Consider the following 14,798-nt stretch of genomic DNA (forward strand, 5'->3'; position numbering starts at 1 on the left):
TTGTCGAGGGTGTGTGTGTTGTGGTGTGTGAGCGCATTGTAGTGCACGAGTGCGTTAGCGTCTGTGTGCGTGCCGCCCCGTGACGGTGTGTCACTGTTTGTGTGTGTGACGTCAGTTGTGTTACTGAAACTGACCAGAGAGCAGCAGGGCATCGGCTCAGTCCAGAAACTGAGCGGGAGATGCCGCTTGATCATCGGTCGGCCACGGCCCTGACTCGGGCCCATGTGGTTGAACAGTTCAGCCAGGGGCCCCAAACTGCTGTTGCTCTTAGCAACTGCAACTCCTCGATAATCACTACAAGTCACAAAGCTGTTTTCTTGCTCCTCTGGACTTCCCGCTCTCGCTATTCTCAGCAGGTCATCATAGTAACGCAGACGCCCGCTGGTTGTGACGGAGACGGAGTCGCTGTAGATGTCACAAGCCTCCTGGTCACCAGAGCAGCGACCGAAATACCGCTGAACATCACGACTGATGAGGTCTGCAAACCTCAGCAGCTGCTTGGTCACATCCAAAGCATAATGGGCCGGGTTCAGGAAAACCTCCTCTAAACACTCTTCTTCTTCCTCCTGAGCTTCAGATTCTTCATCCTCCTCCTCCTCTTCTTCTCTTTCTTCTTCATCTTCCCTCTCTTCTTGCTTCTCCTCCAGCTTCTCTTCTTCGTCTTCTTTGCACGGAGAGTGCTGGAAGATCAGGGGGAAGTAGGCTGGAGTCTGGGCCTGGACAAGGAAGTTCCTGATGATGCCTGCTGCCATGTTGGCTTATTAGCACTGAGGAGACAGTTACAGCAGAGAAAAGGTAAGAATCTCACAGGAAAGCTGTTTGTTGACAGGATGAAATGTTGAAAATGGTTGAAAAAGTTAAAGTTTTATTACCCAGGGAAGTGCAAATTGTCCGCCAGGTTCAGGTGAATCTGTGTCCAAGAAAAGGTCTGGCCTGGGTCACTGATGGATCTACTTTTCTGTTTGTGTGTGTGCATATGTAATACTGGTCCAGTAGGATTGTCACTGTATATATACCTCAGCGCACGGCTGCAGACGTGTGTGTGTCTCCTGTCGGATGAGGCAGCGTCCAGATCAAATATTTGCCTGCCGGATTGGTCAAACACACTTTGTTTACTTTATCACTGGGCAACCATGGAGGGGGTCCAAGGCTAATGGATCCTCTGCTAGGGGATGATGAAGAGTTGTTATACACACACACACACACACATCATTGCCTTTTCCGTCCCTGTTATCAGGCTAGTTAAAGCATAAAAGAGCATGAAATCAAATCATATGCTGTTTTGACTTCTAAAGGGGAACACTCTGAACCGACATCAGCCCACCACTCGTCACCAACAACACCAGGGGTACAGCAACACCTGGCCAGACGCGGCTCACCGCAACACGTGACGCACCACAATGTTTTTTAAATGGGATGCAGTATCAAACTCTTAGGACTCGATCCCATCAAACTCCCCAAGAGCCATGAGCCTCGACCACAAGAGGATGACTAAATTCTCAGACACTACATCAGCTTCACCTGTGGTCATTGACCGACTTAGAGTATAAAACTCTGTTGGGGTGAAAATAGATCTGGTAGGAGAGCAAAACAAAGCGCCCTCAAGTAACAAATTGCTCCCGCTGAGCAGGTCAGCACTTTGCATGACAACTCTGAAAGCATTAATTATTATGAATCCACTTAACCAAGAAAAAGGCCAGTTTAAAAGATATGATATTCTATATGGTTGTTATAGTCCCACAAAAAGCCCAAAAGCAACAATGCGTTAGTAAATCTCTCAATACTTTCCCACTTCCCTACTTTGTCTGTGGCACTCAGCGCCAGGCCACTTTGATCTTACCTAAAAGGTAAAACTTTAAAATATGGTACTAAGAGTGACATTCTATATAATTTAGCTAAAACGCAAAGATCGCTATGTGCTCAGCTGAGGTATTTTACCACTTGCTGTTGAAAGAGGACAGTATGTCAATCTGGAGGAAGAAAAGCAGATTTGTTCAACATGCTGTCCGACTGATTTTCCATTGTCCTTTTCAGTATCAGGGGAGTCACAGATGTACGACCTGAACTCATCTCCGATTCTGACTCGATGTTTCATCAAGTCAGTTGTCACGAATGCTACAGAGTCACATGAACAGACGTATGTGTTATCAGCAGCCTCCAGACTCTTCAGATTATTATAATCATTCAGATTATTACTGCTGAATGTCTGTAAATTGTTGTTTTGAATGGAGAAAGATACAAGACGAGGATATAAACCACCATCAGGCAAACTAATGATCTTGTTGCCAGAGATAAAAAACAGAAATTGTCTTTGTAAATATGGATAATGCAGAGAGACTGAATTGGATGTTCATGTATGAAACATTTGAATTAACCACTTACGTGGAGAAAAAAGGAAAAAAAAAAAAGGCCTTTATCAGAATTAACTGTGGCACTTTTTTTCTGTGAGCAGATAATTTGGATTTTATTGACACATATGCTATTCGAAAAAATATAGAAGTACTGATAATGTTGTAACCTTTTTCTCTCTTTTTTTGTATTTTTTATCCCTGTACTACAAGAGGAGACATGTTTTGTAAAATAGCAGAGTCTTGTATTCGCGTGTGGGATAGGCCAGATGTCTGGCATGACAGAAATTTAAAAAAACTAATCTAAAAGTTAAAATCGGTTGCAAATATATGGTTTTATTTTGAAAAAAGGCTAAAATCCTAAAACAGCTGGGTACAGTAGCTTTTAGCAGACATGACTCAAACAGGGCTAAATTGTGAATTTGGCTTATTCATGTGTTTTTAATAGTCTTTGAACAACAAGCTCTTTGGCACAGAGTAATATGATATACCAGGCTCTGGCTACACAGAATACCTGTCAGTAGGATCAATTTATGCTTATTTTGGTCCTAATGTCCGAATGCCCTCTTGTTTTTTCATTTCATCAGCTTCCTTATAATTTCCTAAAGAGGAATATTTACATGGTTTTAAATGTTCCTCTATCAGTTGTACCAGGAATTAAGATTTTAGCAGCTCGTACTAATCAATCCTTTTTCTGGAAATGAAAAGCTGTTTATAAACTGATCCCAATTACTGGATCATTTACTAGCTCTCTCTTACAAACCCAAATAAATAAGTGGAGAAGTATGAGATATACTGTTCCATAACAGTCTCAATGTTTGTCCTGTTCAGGAAACATACTAGGAATTTAAAATTCAATTTCAAAAAATGATGGTTTTCATAAAATAAAGGGATACTATATTCTGTATCTACGTGTTGCGTGACTAAATGACTACTGAATGAAAAATATTTTAGATGCGTTGTGTGTCATCTTATTTGCATTTAACCACATTTTAACCTGACGTGTTTAAGAACTTTGAAAACACTGACATCTTTCTCAAACTTTAAAATACAATTCTGTGGGTGTGAAGAATCGCTCCTGGTAGATAAACTCATGTCACTTTATTGTACGGCCGTGGATGAGTTATGTGTCAGGGCCTGCAATTATACAACGTGTCAATCCTGAAAGCAATGATCTGATGACGTCCCGTTGATGGAGTCGTGCACTTCACCAGACTTTACTGACTTTTACGGACATCTGTAACTCTGTACATGTGTGCATGTTGAGCATTAATGTGCTTGTGTGTTAGTGTATGTGTGTGTTATCAGGACACCCTGGCTCCCCTGGCTTCCCTGTCATCAGTATCCAAGCTTCTGTGTTGACTTTAGGGCTAAAGATCAATAGCGGCAATATGTCAACTCTCAAGAGCCTGACAATGAATTACACACGTTTTTAGGCACACAAGCACATGAACACACACCGACACACCCACACCCGCACACAGACTTTTCAGATTTGTCTCATAGGTTAAATTTATCATATTAAATGGAAAAACATTAACTGCAAAAGCTACAATGGTTAAATCAATATTCCAGAAAAAAAGCTGATCAATACTTTCTATAGGTGTCTGTTTATCTGAAGGCTAAACATCAGGGAGGTTTTTCTATGTTACAACATTAAACACAAATACAAAAATATTGCAGTGGATGTATAATAATAATTTCTTTAAATACTGTAGATTAGATGTTTGTCCACACATTTAAGCTCCGTATACATGTATAGTGTTATAGCTGATTAATAATTGTCACCTTCTTTTGAAGTGATGGGAAATGCATTACTGTAAATTCAGCTTACAAGGAAAACGTTATGTTGTACCTCCAACCATCTTGAATGGTAAATCATCTGTTGTGGTCTGCTGCCCTTTCTGTGATATGCTCTGTTCAACTAACCTATTTTTTTCATACCTCTTTCCTATATTATCTTCACATTTACGCTATATTTAACTGGTAACAAGAAAACAGGAAACTCAGTCAAACCCAGCCTGTTATGTTACACTGAACTGTGCAACAGATCGATAGAGTTCTATAGGTTTAGATGAGTCTTCATTATTAAATTCCCAACAATTAAAACGCTGGTGGTCATGATGCGACTGCTCAATTTGCTCTGTTTGCATCTTTTGCATTACATGTGTTTCGTTCAAGAACCTCCTGACAAGATTTCACTTTACTTTAAAGCAAAATTGCTGGATTTTCTTTTCTTTTTTTTTTTTTTTTTGGCCACTGGGGGCTGCTGAAGTTGTAACACAACATTGGCATATTATCACCTAGCAAACTGGATATTAGAAAGAAGTTTACACATCCAGCTGACACAAAGAAACATTAGCATTCGTTAGTAGTCGTGTTTGTGGCCACCTGACAAATTTTAAGTTCAACTGGCACGTTCTGGATTGGCTCTTTAGCTGCTAAATGCTCCACTATGTTCACGAGCTAGGCGCAAACTTGTTAACTGTTCGTTGCTGGGCAGGACACGTACAGCGGCTTTTATCAGAGTCATTTGGCTGAAAACAACTGCCTGCTTCTGATGGAAATGATGTTGATGAGAGAAGTGAGAGTGAACCAGTATGAGCTAAAGGCCGTCACAGTGCTCCGCAGAAGGGAACCGCAGAGTTGGGTAATAACTGTCTATGGGTTTCTCTTTTACGAGTCACCCCTTTCACATTTCACATAGTCATCTGAACCATTGTTAATATAGAAATCTTCACACGTGGAACTAAAAATTGAGGTTTTGCTCAGCACTTAAACTGAAGGCACACATATACTGACCTCAGTTGCAGCATGTATAGATCTACAACAGCTGTGAAAACGCCCAAGTGAATCAGCCCCCCAGTGTGTGTTGGGATAAGTTCCAGCCCCCTGCATTCCTCAATGGGATAAGCAGTATGAAGAAAGGATGGATGGACACGAGAAATATTGAGTAGAGTGCTGATCACGGATATTTTAATGAGACAATACATTTTTAGGCTTTTACCCAACTGAAAGTGACACAGCAATGCTTCAAAAATTACCTACATATATAAAAAACTGTGATTGAAAACACCAAATTACCAGCCGCATTGAATATTTTTACCCTGTCATTATCACAGGTCTTTTAATAGCTCTTCTCAAACTCTGCCAGAACCTGGTGATCTTGTTGTCATCATCAGGCCACTCCAAATACGTCCTAGAGTTCATGACTGTCCGCAGCTTACAGAACTTTTTGGGGATGGTCTTTCGTTCAATGGGCTCCAACAGAATCAGCACAACTGTGTCGTTGTTTTGGTCAAACAAACTAAAATGGGTGTAGTCCAGTTCGTACTAGCACCATTCACTCCTGACGAAGTGCTGAGACAGGATGAAGATTGTTTTGTGACTCTTCTCAATGGCGTCCATGATATTGTCCATAATCCATCCTCCAGGAACAAAATCTCTTTTGTGGAGGCAGAGTCGGAGAGGGTTTTCAGACTGCTCGAGCTCCGGGACCAGATGCGCGGCACCCAACCAGCGTCCATCTCTCTGTAGGACACAAAGGCGTCATACTCAAGCTCTCCTGTTTTTAACTTTGGCTTCCTCTTAGCTCTCAGCCAGGCCCAGGTCATCTTCATATACCACACGATGCTGAATTTATGACAGAAACCTGCAATGAGCAGAATCACTGCCAGGATGCCTAGGCAGAGTAAAGAAAAAGATAAAGCCATGTGGCAATCAAACACTGACAACCTCACATCTGCTACACTCATTCCTCTCATAGTATCAGGGGAGTCAAAGATGTACGACCTGAACTCACCTCCGATTCTGACTCGATGTTTCATCAAGTCAGTTGTCATGAATGCTACAAAGTCACATGAACAGACGTATGTGTTATCAGCAGCCTCCAGACTCTTCAGATTATTATAATCATTCAGATTATTACTGCTGAATGTCTGTAAATTGTTGTTTTGAATGGAGAAAGATACAAGACGAGGATTTAAACCGCCATCAGGCAAACTAATGATCTTGTTGCCAGAGATGTATAACTCTGTGAGAAAAGATAGTCCAATGTTGAGTTAAATCATTGTCTGACAGATCAAGGATGTGTAAACAAGTCTCAGGCATACTATGAAACATATTTCCACTCATGTCGATGTTTTTAAGCTTTTCTAGTTTGGTGAAGAGCTGGCTGTTGATCGACAGCAGGTGATTTCTGCAAACATTGATGGTTTGCAGGCTCCAAAGCACACATTTGCCGTCACACATCATTTGGCTCAGTGCAAGATCACTGAAGAAGTTGTCACTGATATCTATATACTCCAGCTTTGAGAGATCAGTAGAGGACTCACAGGGAATGGCGTACAACTTGGAGTTTAGCACAGACAACCTTCGCACCTCGCTGAGTAGTGGCTGCAGGTAAGAGAGGGCTGGAAAACTGTAGAGCCGAGGGTCATCCACATTTTTGAGGACAACAACCTTCAAATGCTCGATGTTTGGGATTGACATAATGCCATCCAGAGGTGTTAAGAGTAATTTTGTATCTTCAAGTGCCAACATAGTCATATCAAGGTCTGACAGCAGTTTTAGAAGTACCATACATGCTGCAACCGTCACGGTAACATTTTTAAAAATAACACTTGTAGTACCGCCATTGTCGGACACTTAAAATGGGAACAATTGATACTCTGGGAAGAACCATGTGTCAGTGAAAGTAAGCGTTGTGTTTGGGTGTACATCTGACGGTAAGACTTCTACAAGCACTTGATTTCTCTGAAACAGACCATTCAGACCAAGTGTCAAATGGCTAATAGGCCCAATTTGCCTCAAACTTCCTTCTGCATAGTCCTGTAGGTTTTTCCCATCAAAAAACAGCTCATCAAGACCACTAAGCCCTGAAAAGTCACTTTTTCTGACAGAGTCAAGGTGAGGTCCTCCAAAATGTAGGGTCTTTAATTTCTTCAGTGAAGGGAACAGCTCGCTAAGACCCAATGTTTTATATTTCCAAAAGATTCAAGTACTGAAGGGAAAAAAGGTTCTTAAACCATTTATGGTTTAAGAACGGTTTATACCGTTTATGGACAGGTCCAATTTCTCCAGATTAATCAGTGGGACAAATGCTTGTTCCTGGATTGTTTTGATTTTGTTGTTATTCAGGATCAAAGACCTTAAACTGGCATATGCAACAAAATCATCTTTCATTATTGTCTCCAGTCTGTTGAATGAGATATCGAGTTCAGCGATGAGCGTTGAGGGGGCTGCAGGGACTTTCCTCCGGTTTTGTCTCGAGCAGTTACATGACATTTGTTCACAGATGTGTCACTGTGGCCTGGAAAGTGAGAAGCTTTGATGCATTAGCAGAATGACAAACATGAGAAATGTCAGGATTTTCATCTTGAGTTCCTGTAAAACACAGATTCACAATTCTGTTTCAGTAAAATATAGGCCTTTTTCACAGCAAACATTCTGACTCGTCAGCAATGACAGTGTGACGATGAGCCAGCGCGTACAATACAAACTGAACAAACAAACTGACCCTGAAACTGAAGCAGCTAAATTGAATTTAGCCATGATTAATTTTATCACTTACACCTGTCATGTCAAAGTGTATTCCCAGAAAAATGCCTATTATGGAGTTTGGAATGCGTCACAGAAATAATTATGTCCTTCAGTGTTTAAGGGCGACATGTTACCTGGCATGTTGTATGTTCAAGCTGTATGGCCAGATTCATGGAAATATCAGACACATTAAAAATGGACTTTGTTTTCTTGCTGATAAGATATTTATCTATTTTATTGGTTGCACTAATACCACAAGTTCCAAGCTCTCTAGCTACTGCAAGCCCCACTGTTGCTGTTTTTATCTACAGTTTAAGGCTGGCAAGTTAATTTAAAATGGCAACCATGCTGTCCAATTACTAGCTACTGATGCACCTCTGCTGACCAATCCGAATTGTGAAATCTCTGTGGCTGTGATCGGTCATCAAATCATAAACTGATAAATTAAGAAAAGCAATAATAGATTTATATTCACATTTAATACTTGATATGACTACTTAATATTTCGACTGTGTGTCTATACTCTGTATCTAGACAATTAATTAATTTGTGAATTTCAAAAGGGAAAATTATGCAAAATTATGCTAAAAAGGCTTTTAAATGTTTGTTTTTCCATTTACAAGATGTCTTATTTTTTATTATTTTTGAGTTTTCAGTGCATCATTTAAACATACAATAAATTAAATGATTTATAATAGGTTTTTAAAATTTGACAGTTTATCATCTACAATCAAACACTGAGAAGGTTTCTACAGTAAATACTCCTGCAGGAGAATCTACAATGCATGACAAAGGACTGACAATCATGTGAAAATACCTTGATGAGTCTCGATGTCTTGCTTACAGTTGAAATTTCTTGTCCTCCTTCAGCACAGTCATGGCGTGACAGAAAGATGTATTCAATGATTCAGATTTCTGCATCACTTCTCTAGTTTGTAAATTATTTCCCCGTTTTCATTTTTTTTATCCGGCCCAATAGGAAGTGGCGTGCTTGATTCCTGGCACAACTTTGGAATTAGATAATCTCATTAACAACCGGAAGGTCGTGGTTTGTTCACAGTTCAGTCTCGTGTAGACAGCTGACAGAAGCAAAAACAGCCTGAAATGCCGGAGGTGGATCAGCACCTGCAACAAACCACACCCTTCTCTCCCATCAGGTTGCTACATGACTAACGGGTGCCATTTTATTTGAACAAACATTTACAACATTTACTCTGTTGATTATGATAACATTAATGAATGTGTTTCTACTGTGACTGACAGGAAAAACGAATCAGAGTTGTTAATCAAGTCAGATGCACGAGTTTGACTCTTAAACACCTGTAGGTGTAATTTTTTTGTTTTGTTGATATGTGTATGTTGTTTATGACAGAATCAAATCAAATGTAGGATCCAGAGTCTTTGTAGTCTGCCCTGTAACAGATTAAAAATCAGGATGTACCATATCAGCTCCTGCAGCACAATTTATTTTTTTTTAAACTCGTGTCTTACAAGTCCTCTACCTGCATGACAGTGCACCCCTTTAATGAACATCACCTCTGTGTGCTCAGTGAGTGCGGGAGTTTGCAAGTTCTAAAAATACTTTACAAGGACAGTTACAATGAGAACGTTACCTGGAGTGGCGCACAAGGTAGGCGTCGGGTGTGTCCCGAATTCATTCTACGGCAAGACAACGACCCTTAACATACAACCAGTCATTGAGAACTGTCTTCAGCGACAAGAACAAGGAGTCCTGCAGCAGATGGTGTGGCCCCCACAGAGCCCCGATCTCAACATCATGGAGTCACAAATGAGACGGAAGAACTGTGGCAAATTCTTAAGATGCCTGGAACAACCTACCTGACAAGTACCGTTAAAAAATGTGCACAACTGTATATAGGAGAACTGGTCGGTCACAACAAATACTGATTTGATTCAGGTTTTTTCTGTTTATTGCACTTTGTTTGAAATGAAATGTTTAATAAAAAACTATTCATGGCTTTTTTTTGAAAGCATCCCTACTTTACCTTTAGTGCTTAAACTTTTGCACAGAACTGTATGAAGGAGGCGGGAGATGCCTTGGTTTGGCAGCACTCTCAGAAAACAGTTCCTCAGTGGTCTAATATGTTTTACCTGAAACTTTTAGACTGGTGCGTGGGAAATGATGCAGAGGATTAAAAAAAAACCAAGCTGCTAAACTCTGGGGCTCTGACAAATGATTGAAATTAGGGCAGGTAGGTAAATTGTGTTATAAAGAAAAAGACTGCTATGGTGTTCAATACAAAACCTTTTTTTATTTTCTATGATCAAAACTGCAAAACATCTAGAAAAATATACAACAGATGGTTAACCTTTCACAACATTTAACATTTGAAAATGGGAACATAAAAGAAAAGGAATATTCACATTTTCCCCAATAATAATAAAAGAACATTCATTTTTATTTCCTTTCTTTTACATATCAATGTTTTATATGTTTGCAATTATTTTTAAGGTCTGCGGTTTTGTTTTTTTGTTTTAAACATCTCCACAGTAGCCAGAGTCGTTGGAGAGTTGTGAGTTGGAGCTGCGGTTGGAAGAAGAGTTCCATATGTCCAGGTTCATGTGTGGGCCGAACGGGTTGAAGCTGGAGTACTGGATCGGTCTGCAGGTCCCCTCTGGCTCCCGGTTGAAGGGAGAGTGAGGTGGGGTGATGGGGGACACGGGGGACATCGGGGCTGATCGCTCTGGTTGGAAGTTGCTCTGGTAGGGCTCGCGCTGAGGCGTCCAGATGGATCCAAACAGGCTGGACATTGGGGAGAGGCTGCGGGTACCCGAGAAGTATGGCTGTGAAGGAGGAAAAGAGGGAAAACGTGAACTCTTAGGCCATTTTTCTGAGCTACTGTAGCTAGCTTGTGTGCTCAGGTGCAACTGCATACAGCCGCCTAAAGAGGCTGTATCCCATTATTATCCTTCCATGACATTTTCTAACCTTACCTGTAACTGTGCTACCACTGGACATTTGGCTGTCTGTTCCCATGTGGTGATGACGTGGCTGTCATTTTGCAGCTTTTAAATCTCACCTCGCCTTTTCAGCTTAAATAAAATGACCTTCCTGCTCTAGAAAAGGCGGCAAAGTATCTCCCCATCCGCAGCAAAAAAGTTATCACTTCAGGTGTCGCCGTGACTTCGGGTTAAGACGCTTGCCATGAAATTACAATGTCCCCCGTTTGATTACAGCTGGGGAGGTTTGTTGCGTGTCAAACTCTTCTCTTCCCAAATCTTTCCAGTCTGTTGCTATTGGCACAGTCTCAGGCAAAAATACCATAAAAATCTTTTCTCAAAATAAAGGTTATGCCTTCAAGAAATATTTCAGCTGCAGCCCATATTTCAAAGTTTCAAGCAAAAAAAATTTTTTTTTTGATTTTCTGCCTTGGCACTTGCCTATAGTACCAGACTCAATCATACAAAGGCTACAGAAATATTTTCTGTCTGTTTGTCAGGACAACAACAACAAAATTTAAAAAGTACAACTTGCTGCGTGGAACATGTAACATTTATAAACTAGAAATGTATTTTAGCGTGTGGTCATTTTCCGCTTATTGCCAATTTACAAGATGCAATTCCTCATTGTTTGATGTCTGATCTTAAATGTCATTACAAAGTTTTTATATAACTGTTACCTCACTGAGTTTGCATTAATCACAACAGATACCAGAATCCCGAGGCTGACTTTTAAAGCCAATTTTTGAGAGTTAAAAAAAATGTATAAATGTAACAAAATGAATATATAAAGAATTTTTTTTTAAATGCATTCTTAAAAAAATCTGATAATATATCAGCCAGTAATTTTTTCACACAAACATATAACTAAGTTTTTGGCACAAACAGTTCTGGTAAGCATCCATCAATTTTGTTTAAAAGTTGAGAGATTTGAACTGAGGTATTGTATTTTACAGTTGTTAATAAAGTGCTGTTTATGAAAGCAAGACTAAATATATTGTATAAAGAGGGTACATTCTGAAAACCATGCTCGAATTTTTATAAAACTACCGATTAAAACGCAATTGCAATAACTATATATTAAAATCAAGAAAAGCCTATCAAAGGTACATTTGCAGTTTTGTAGAATATTTATGTACTGCAGTTTCTTTTTGGACATCTGCTAACATACACACCAACACTGGTTTATCTGTGACAAGACAATATTGGCTGATAACATCAGCTCATGCTCAAGTAACATGAGGAAGACTGCATGTGAAGTGCATGGAACACTGTGCAATAGGAAGCGCCAGCTTCACACAGCTGTGTAAAAAGGAGAAGCAGCAGATGCAAGGGGTTTATAAAAACCCCCTTTCGGTACGAGTGAGTCTATTAAACCACATGCCTTTGTTCCTCATTTCTGCTCAGAGAGTGGAGTTATTAAAGTACAAGAGTCGATAACTTCCTCTAAAAGGTACATGAGTCAAAACAGAAAAGAAGCTCCTGTGTCAATGCGCTTTATAATGTGATTACATTGTAATTACAGTGCTATCAGTTGTGTTAGAAAACCGCAATTACCTTCCATGTCTCTCCATAGTCTCTACCTGTTTAATGTTTATAATATAGCCTTACAATAGTCCCAATGAATAATAACTTTTAAGATTTAGTGTTATTTCAAACTGTGTTCAATTTATATAATGATTTTAATTGTCGTTTACCTACTGCCTTTATTTTTTCATTTCCGGACAACACAACTTTAACCACATCCTATACATCTGTATTTAAGTGCAACTGTCTGCTGCTTGAGGGAAAAACGTTTCTCAAGGTTTTATCTTCTTCGAGTTTATGTACTATATGTGCCTAGAGTTGGGCAGTATTTATCAGATTTAAATACTCTAAAACTTAATTACAATAATGTGAGGTATGATTTCTGAGAAAATAATCATTACAAATATGTATATGAGGCGCCGTTGTCAATTTCAATCAGCACCTTGCAGCCTGCAATACCAGGATGAGACATTTTACCTGCATCACAACATAGCAGAGCTGCAAGAATTAATCGATTAGTTGATGGACAGATAATTTATCTGCAACTATTTTGATAACCAAATAATGGTTTTAGCTATTTTTAAGCTTTTTGGTAAATGTTGTTTAGCTGCAGCAGTTCAGCAGCAAGATCAGATACAAGAGTTTGGTAATGTGAGTCGTCACCTTGCTGCCCACACAGGCTGCTGTGTCCCAGGCTGAGGGCGATTCCTGAGGCTGTTCCTCACTCCAGCAGGTCTGATTGCTTTGTGTGTTCTGGCCATCCTGACCGGGAAAACCACTCGGGAATGTTCCGTTACCTACAAAATAATTACGACAAACAAATGCTTAGCTTGAGTCCAGAGAAACCCTAAGGACGCAATGTGAATACTTGTTGCAGTAAGAGTTTCAAGTGATTTAATTCCAGGTCACTTCTTTCTTTTTCATTAAAATTACACATTATACTAAATGCAATTTGAATATAAAACTGGATTCCAATATAAGTAGACTGCACATCATGAGCTTGTACCTATGTAGTTGGCTTCCTCACAGTAGGTGTAGGGACTGTTGCAATGGCTGTTGGCACTACTCCAAGTAAACCTGCAGGAAACAAGGAAACATTCCATCCAACGGCTTAACGGAGGAGATAAAACGGTAACACTGATCTACAGAAACACACAGATATTGATACAGCACTGGAAAGATAATTATTCAAACTATAAACTAGTATCAGCACCATGCCGGGACAGACCTATGTGATTACTAATAAGGTTATTTTAAGCAGTTAGGGATGCTGTTTACACAGAAGGGTTAAGTCGCATCATATCAATAGAGTTTTCAGATAAATACAGACATTTACATGCATTCAAATACCTACCCATTGTACGGCCCGGTGGTTGCTTGCTGAGGTATGTAGGGCAGCGCCTCAGTGGTGTTGTATCTGAACTCATTAGTGAGGGGCATGGATTGAGTCGACCACGTCTCTTCGGGCAAATACTGACCAGTCAGGTCTGAGGAGGAACACAACAACTTTTCATTAGAAGTTAGAAGTTATGCACAAGCTTTTTAGCTAAAGAGACGTACCGGTTTCAGACTTTGCTCTTCCTTAAAAAACAGCAAGTATGTATTTGTTATGAATGCCTTTACCCATGTTCCTGTCCATTCCTGCAGCAACAGCAGCAAAACTCGGGGCAAAGCTAGAAGCTGTGGGATCAGGGCTTTGGCACAAGTCTTTACGGTACAAGCTGTTCATGCTAAACAGAGAGAAGGCAAAGATTACAAGTCAAACAGGGATTGGATGAAAAAAAAAATTTTTTTCACAGTCCTCTCTCAAACAATACTGATTACAATCTGGACATTTTCAACAGTGGCCTGGTCATGGTGACAAGTGGATAACATAAACATCTGATTTTTCTCTCTGATTCACAAGTTTAAATAAAATTTAGTCCACTCTTGTAAATGACAACATTTTGTGGCAATAGAAAAACTAATAGAAAAGATTAAAAAAACATTCCTGTGCACCTTAGCTATATATATTTAATTGCAATATTGTAAAGGACCAATATGTGGGATTTAGGGGGGTCCACTGGCAGAAATGGAATATTACATTCATAATTATTTTTTGATTCCACATAGGGAGTGGGTCTTCTTCCAAGGAGCCCGCCATGTTGCACCGCCATTTTTCTACAGTAGCCCAGAATGGACAAACCGAACACTGGCTCTAGAGAGGGCCTTTCACGTACCTGAAGGCCACCATAGGTTCTCCTACATGCTGGAAAGTGAGGGGTATTCAGTTGGCTGCAATCTACAAACTCACCGCTAGATGCCACTAAATCCTTCACACTGAACTTTTAAGAGTTTTTAGTTCATTACCAGTGTTTTAATTCCCCTAATTACCTACTTTTTTTATATAACTTGAAAAATTCTGAGTGCATTTCTCATTGA

The 14,798-nt window shown here is 39.9% G+C and overlaps 1 protein-coding gene and 1 pseudogene across 2 annotated transcripts in view; both read right to left on the reverse strand.

Moving 5' to 3' along the window:
* Window positions 1-5,426: 5,426 nt before the first annotated feature.
* On the reverse strand, window positions 5,427-8,790 carry LOC120800502 (annotated as a pseudogene).
* A 1,434-nt stretch (window positions 8,791-10,224) lies between these two features.
* tmem131l (transmembrane 131 like) overlaps window positions 10,225-14,798 on the reverse strand; it is a 37,270-nt gene continuing 32,696 nt past the window's right edge. For both annotated transcript variants that reach the window (XM_040146253.1, XM_040146255.1), the window contains exons 30-34: window positions 14,001-14,107; window positions 13,732-13,864; window positions 13,384-13,454; window positions 13,041-13,174; window positions 10,225-10,694 (exon numbers count right to left, since the gene is read on the reverse strand). In XM_040146253.1, the coding sequence (XP_040002187.1) occupies window positions 10,386-10,694; window positions 13,041-13,174; window positions 13,384-13,454; window positions 13,732-13,864; window positions 14,001-14,107 (754 nt within the window). In that variant the 3' untranslated portion in view covers window positions 10,225-10,385. The remainder of the gene's footprint in view (window positions 10,695-13,040; window positions 13,175-13,383; window positions 13,455-13,731; window positions 13,865-14,000; window positions 14,108-14,798) is intronic.

This window comes from Xiphias gladius, chromosome 15 (assembly GCF_016859285.1).
Source record: "Xiphias gladius isolate SHS-SW01 ecotype Sanya breed wild chromosome 15, ASM1685928v1, whole genome shotgun sequence".
Lineage (NCBI taxonomy): Eukaryota > Metazoa > Chordata > Actinopteri > Istiophoriformes > Xiphiidae > Xiphias > Xiphias gladius.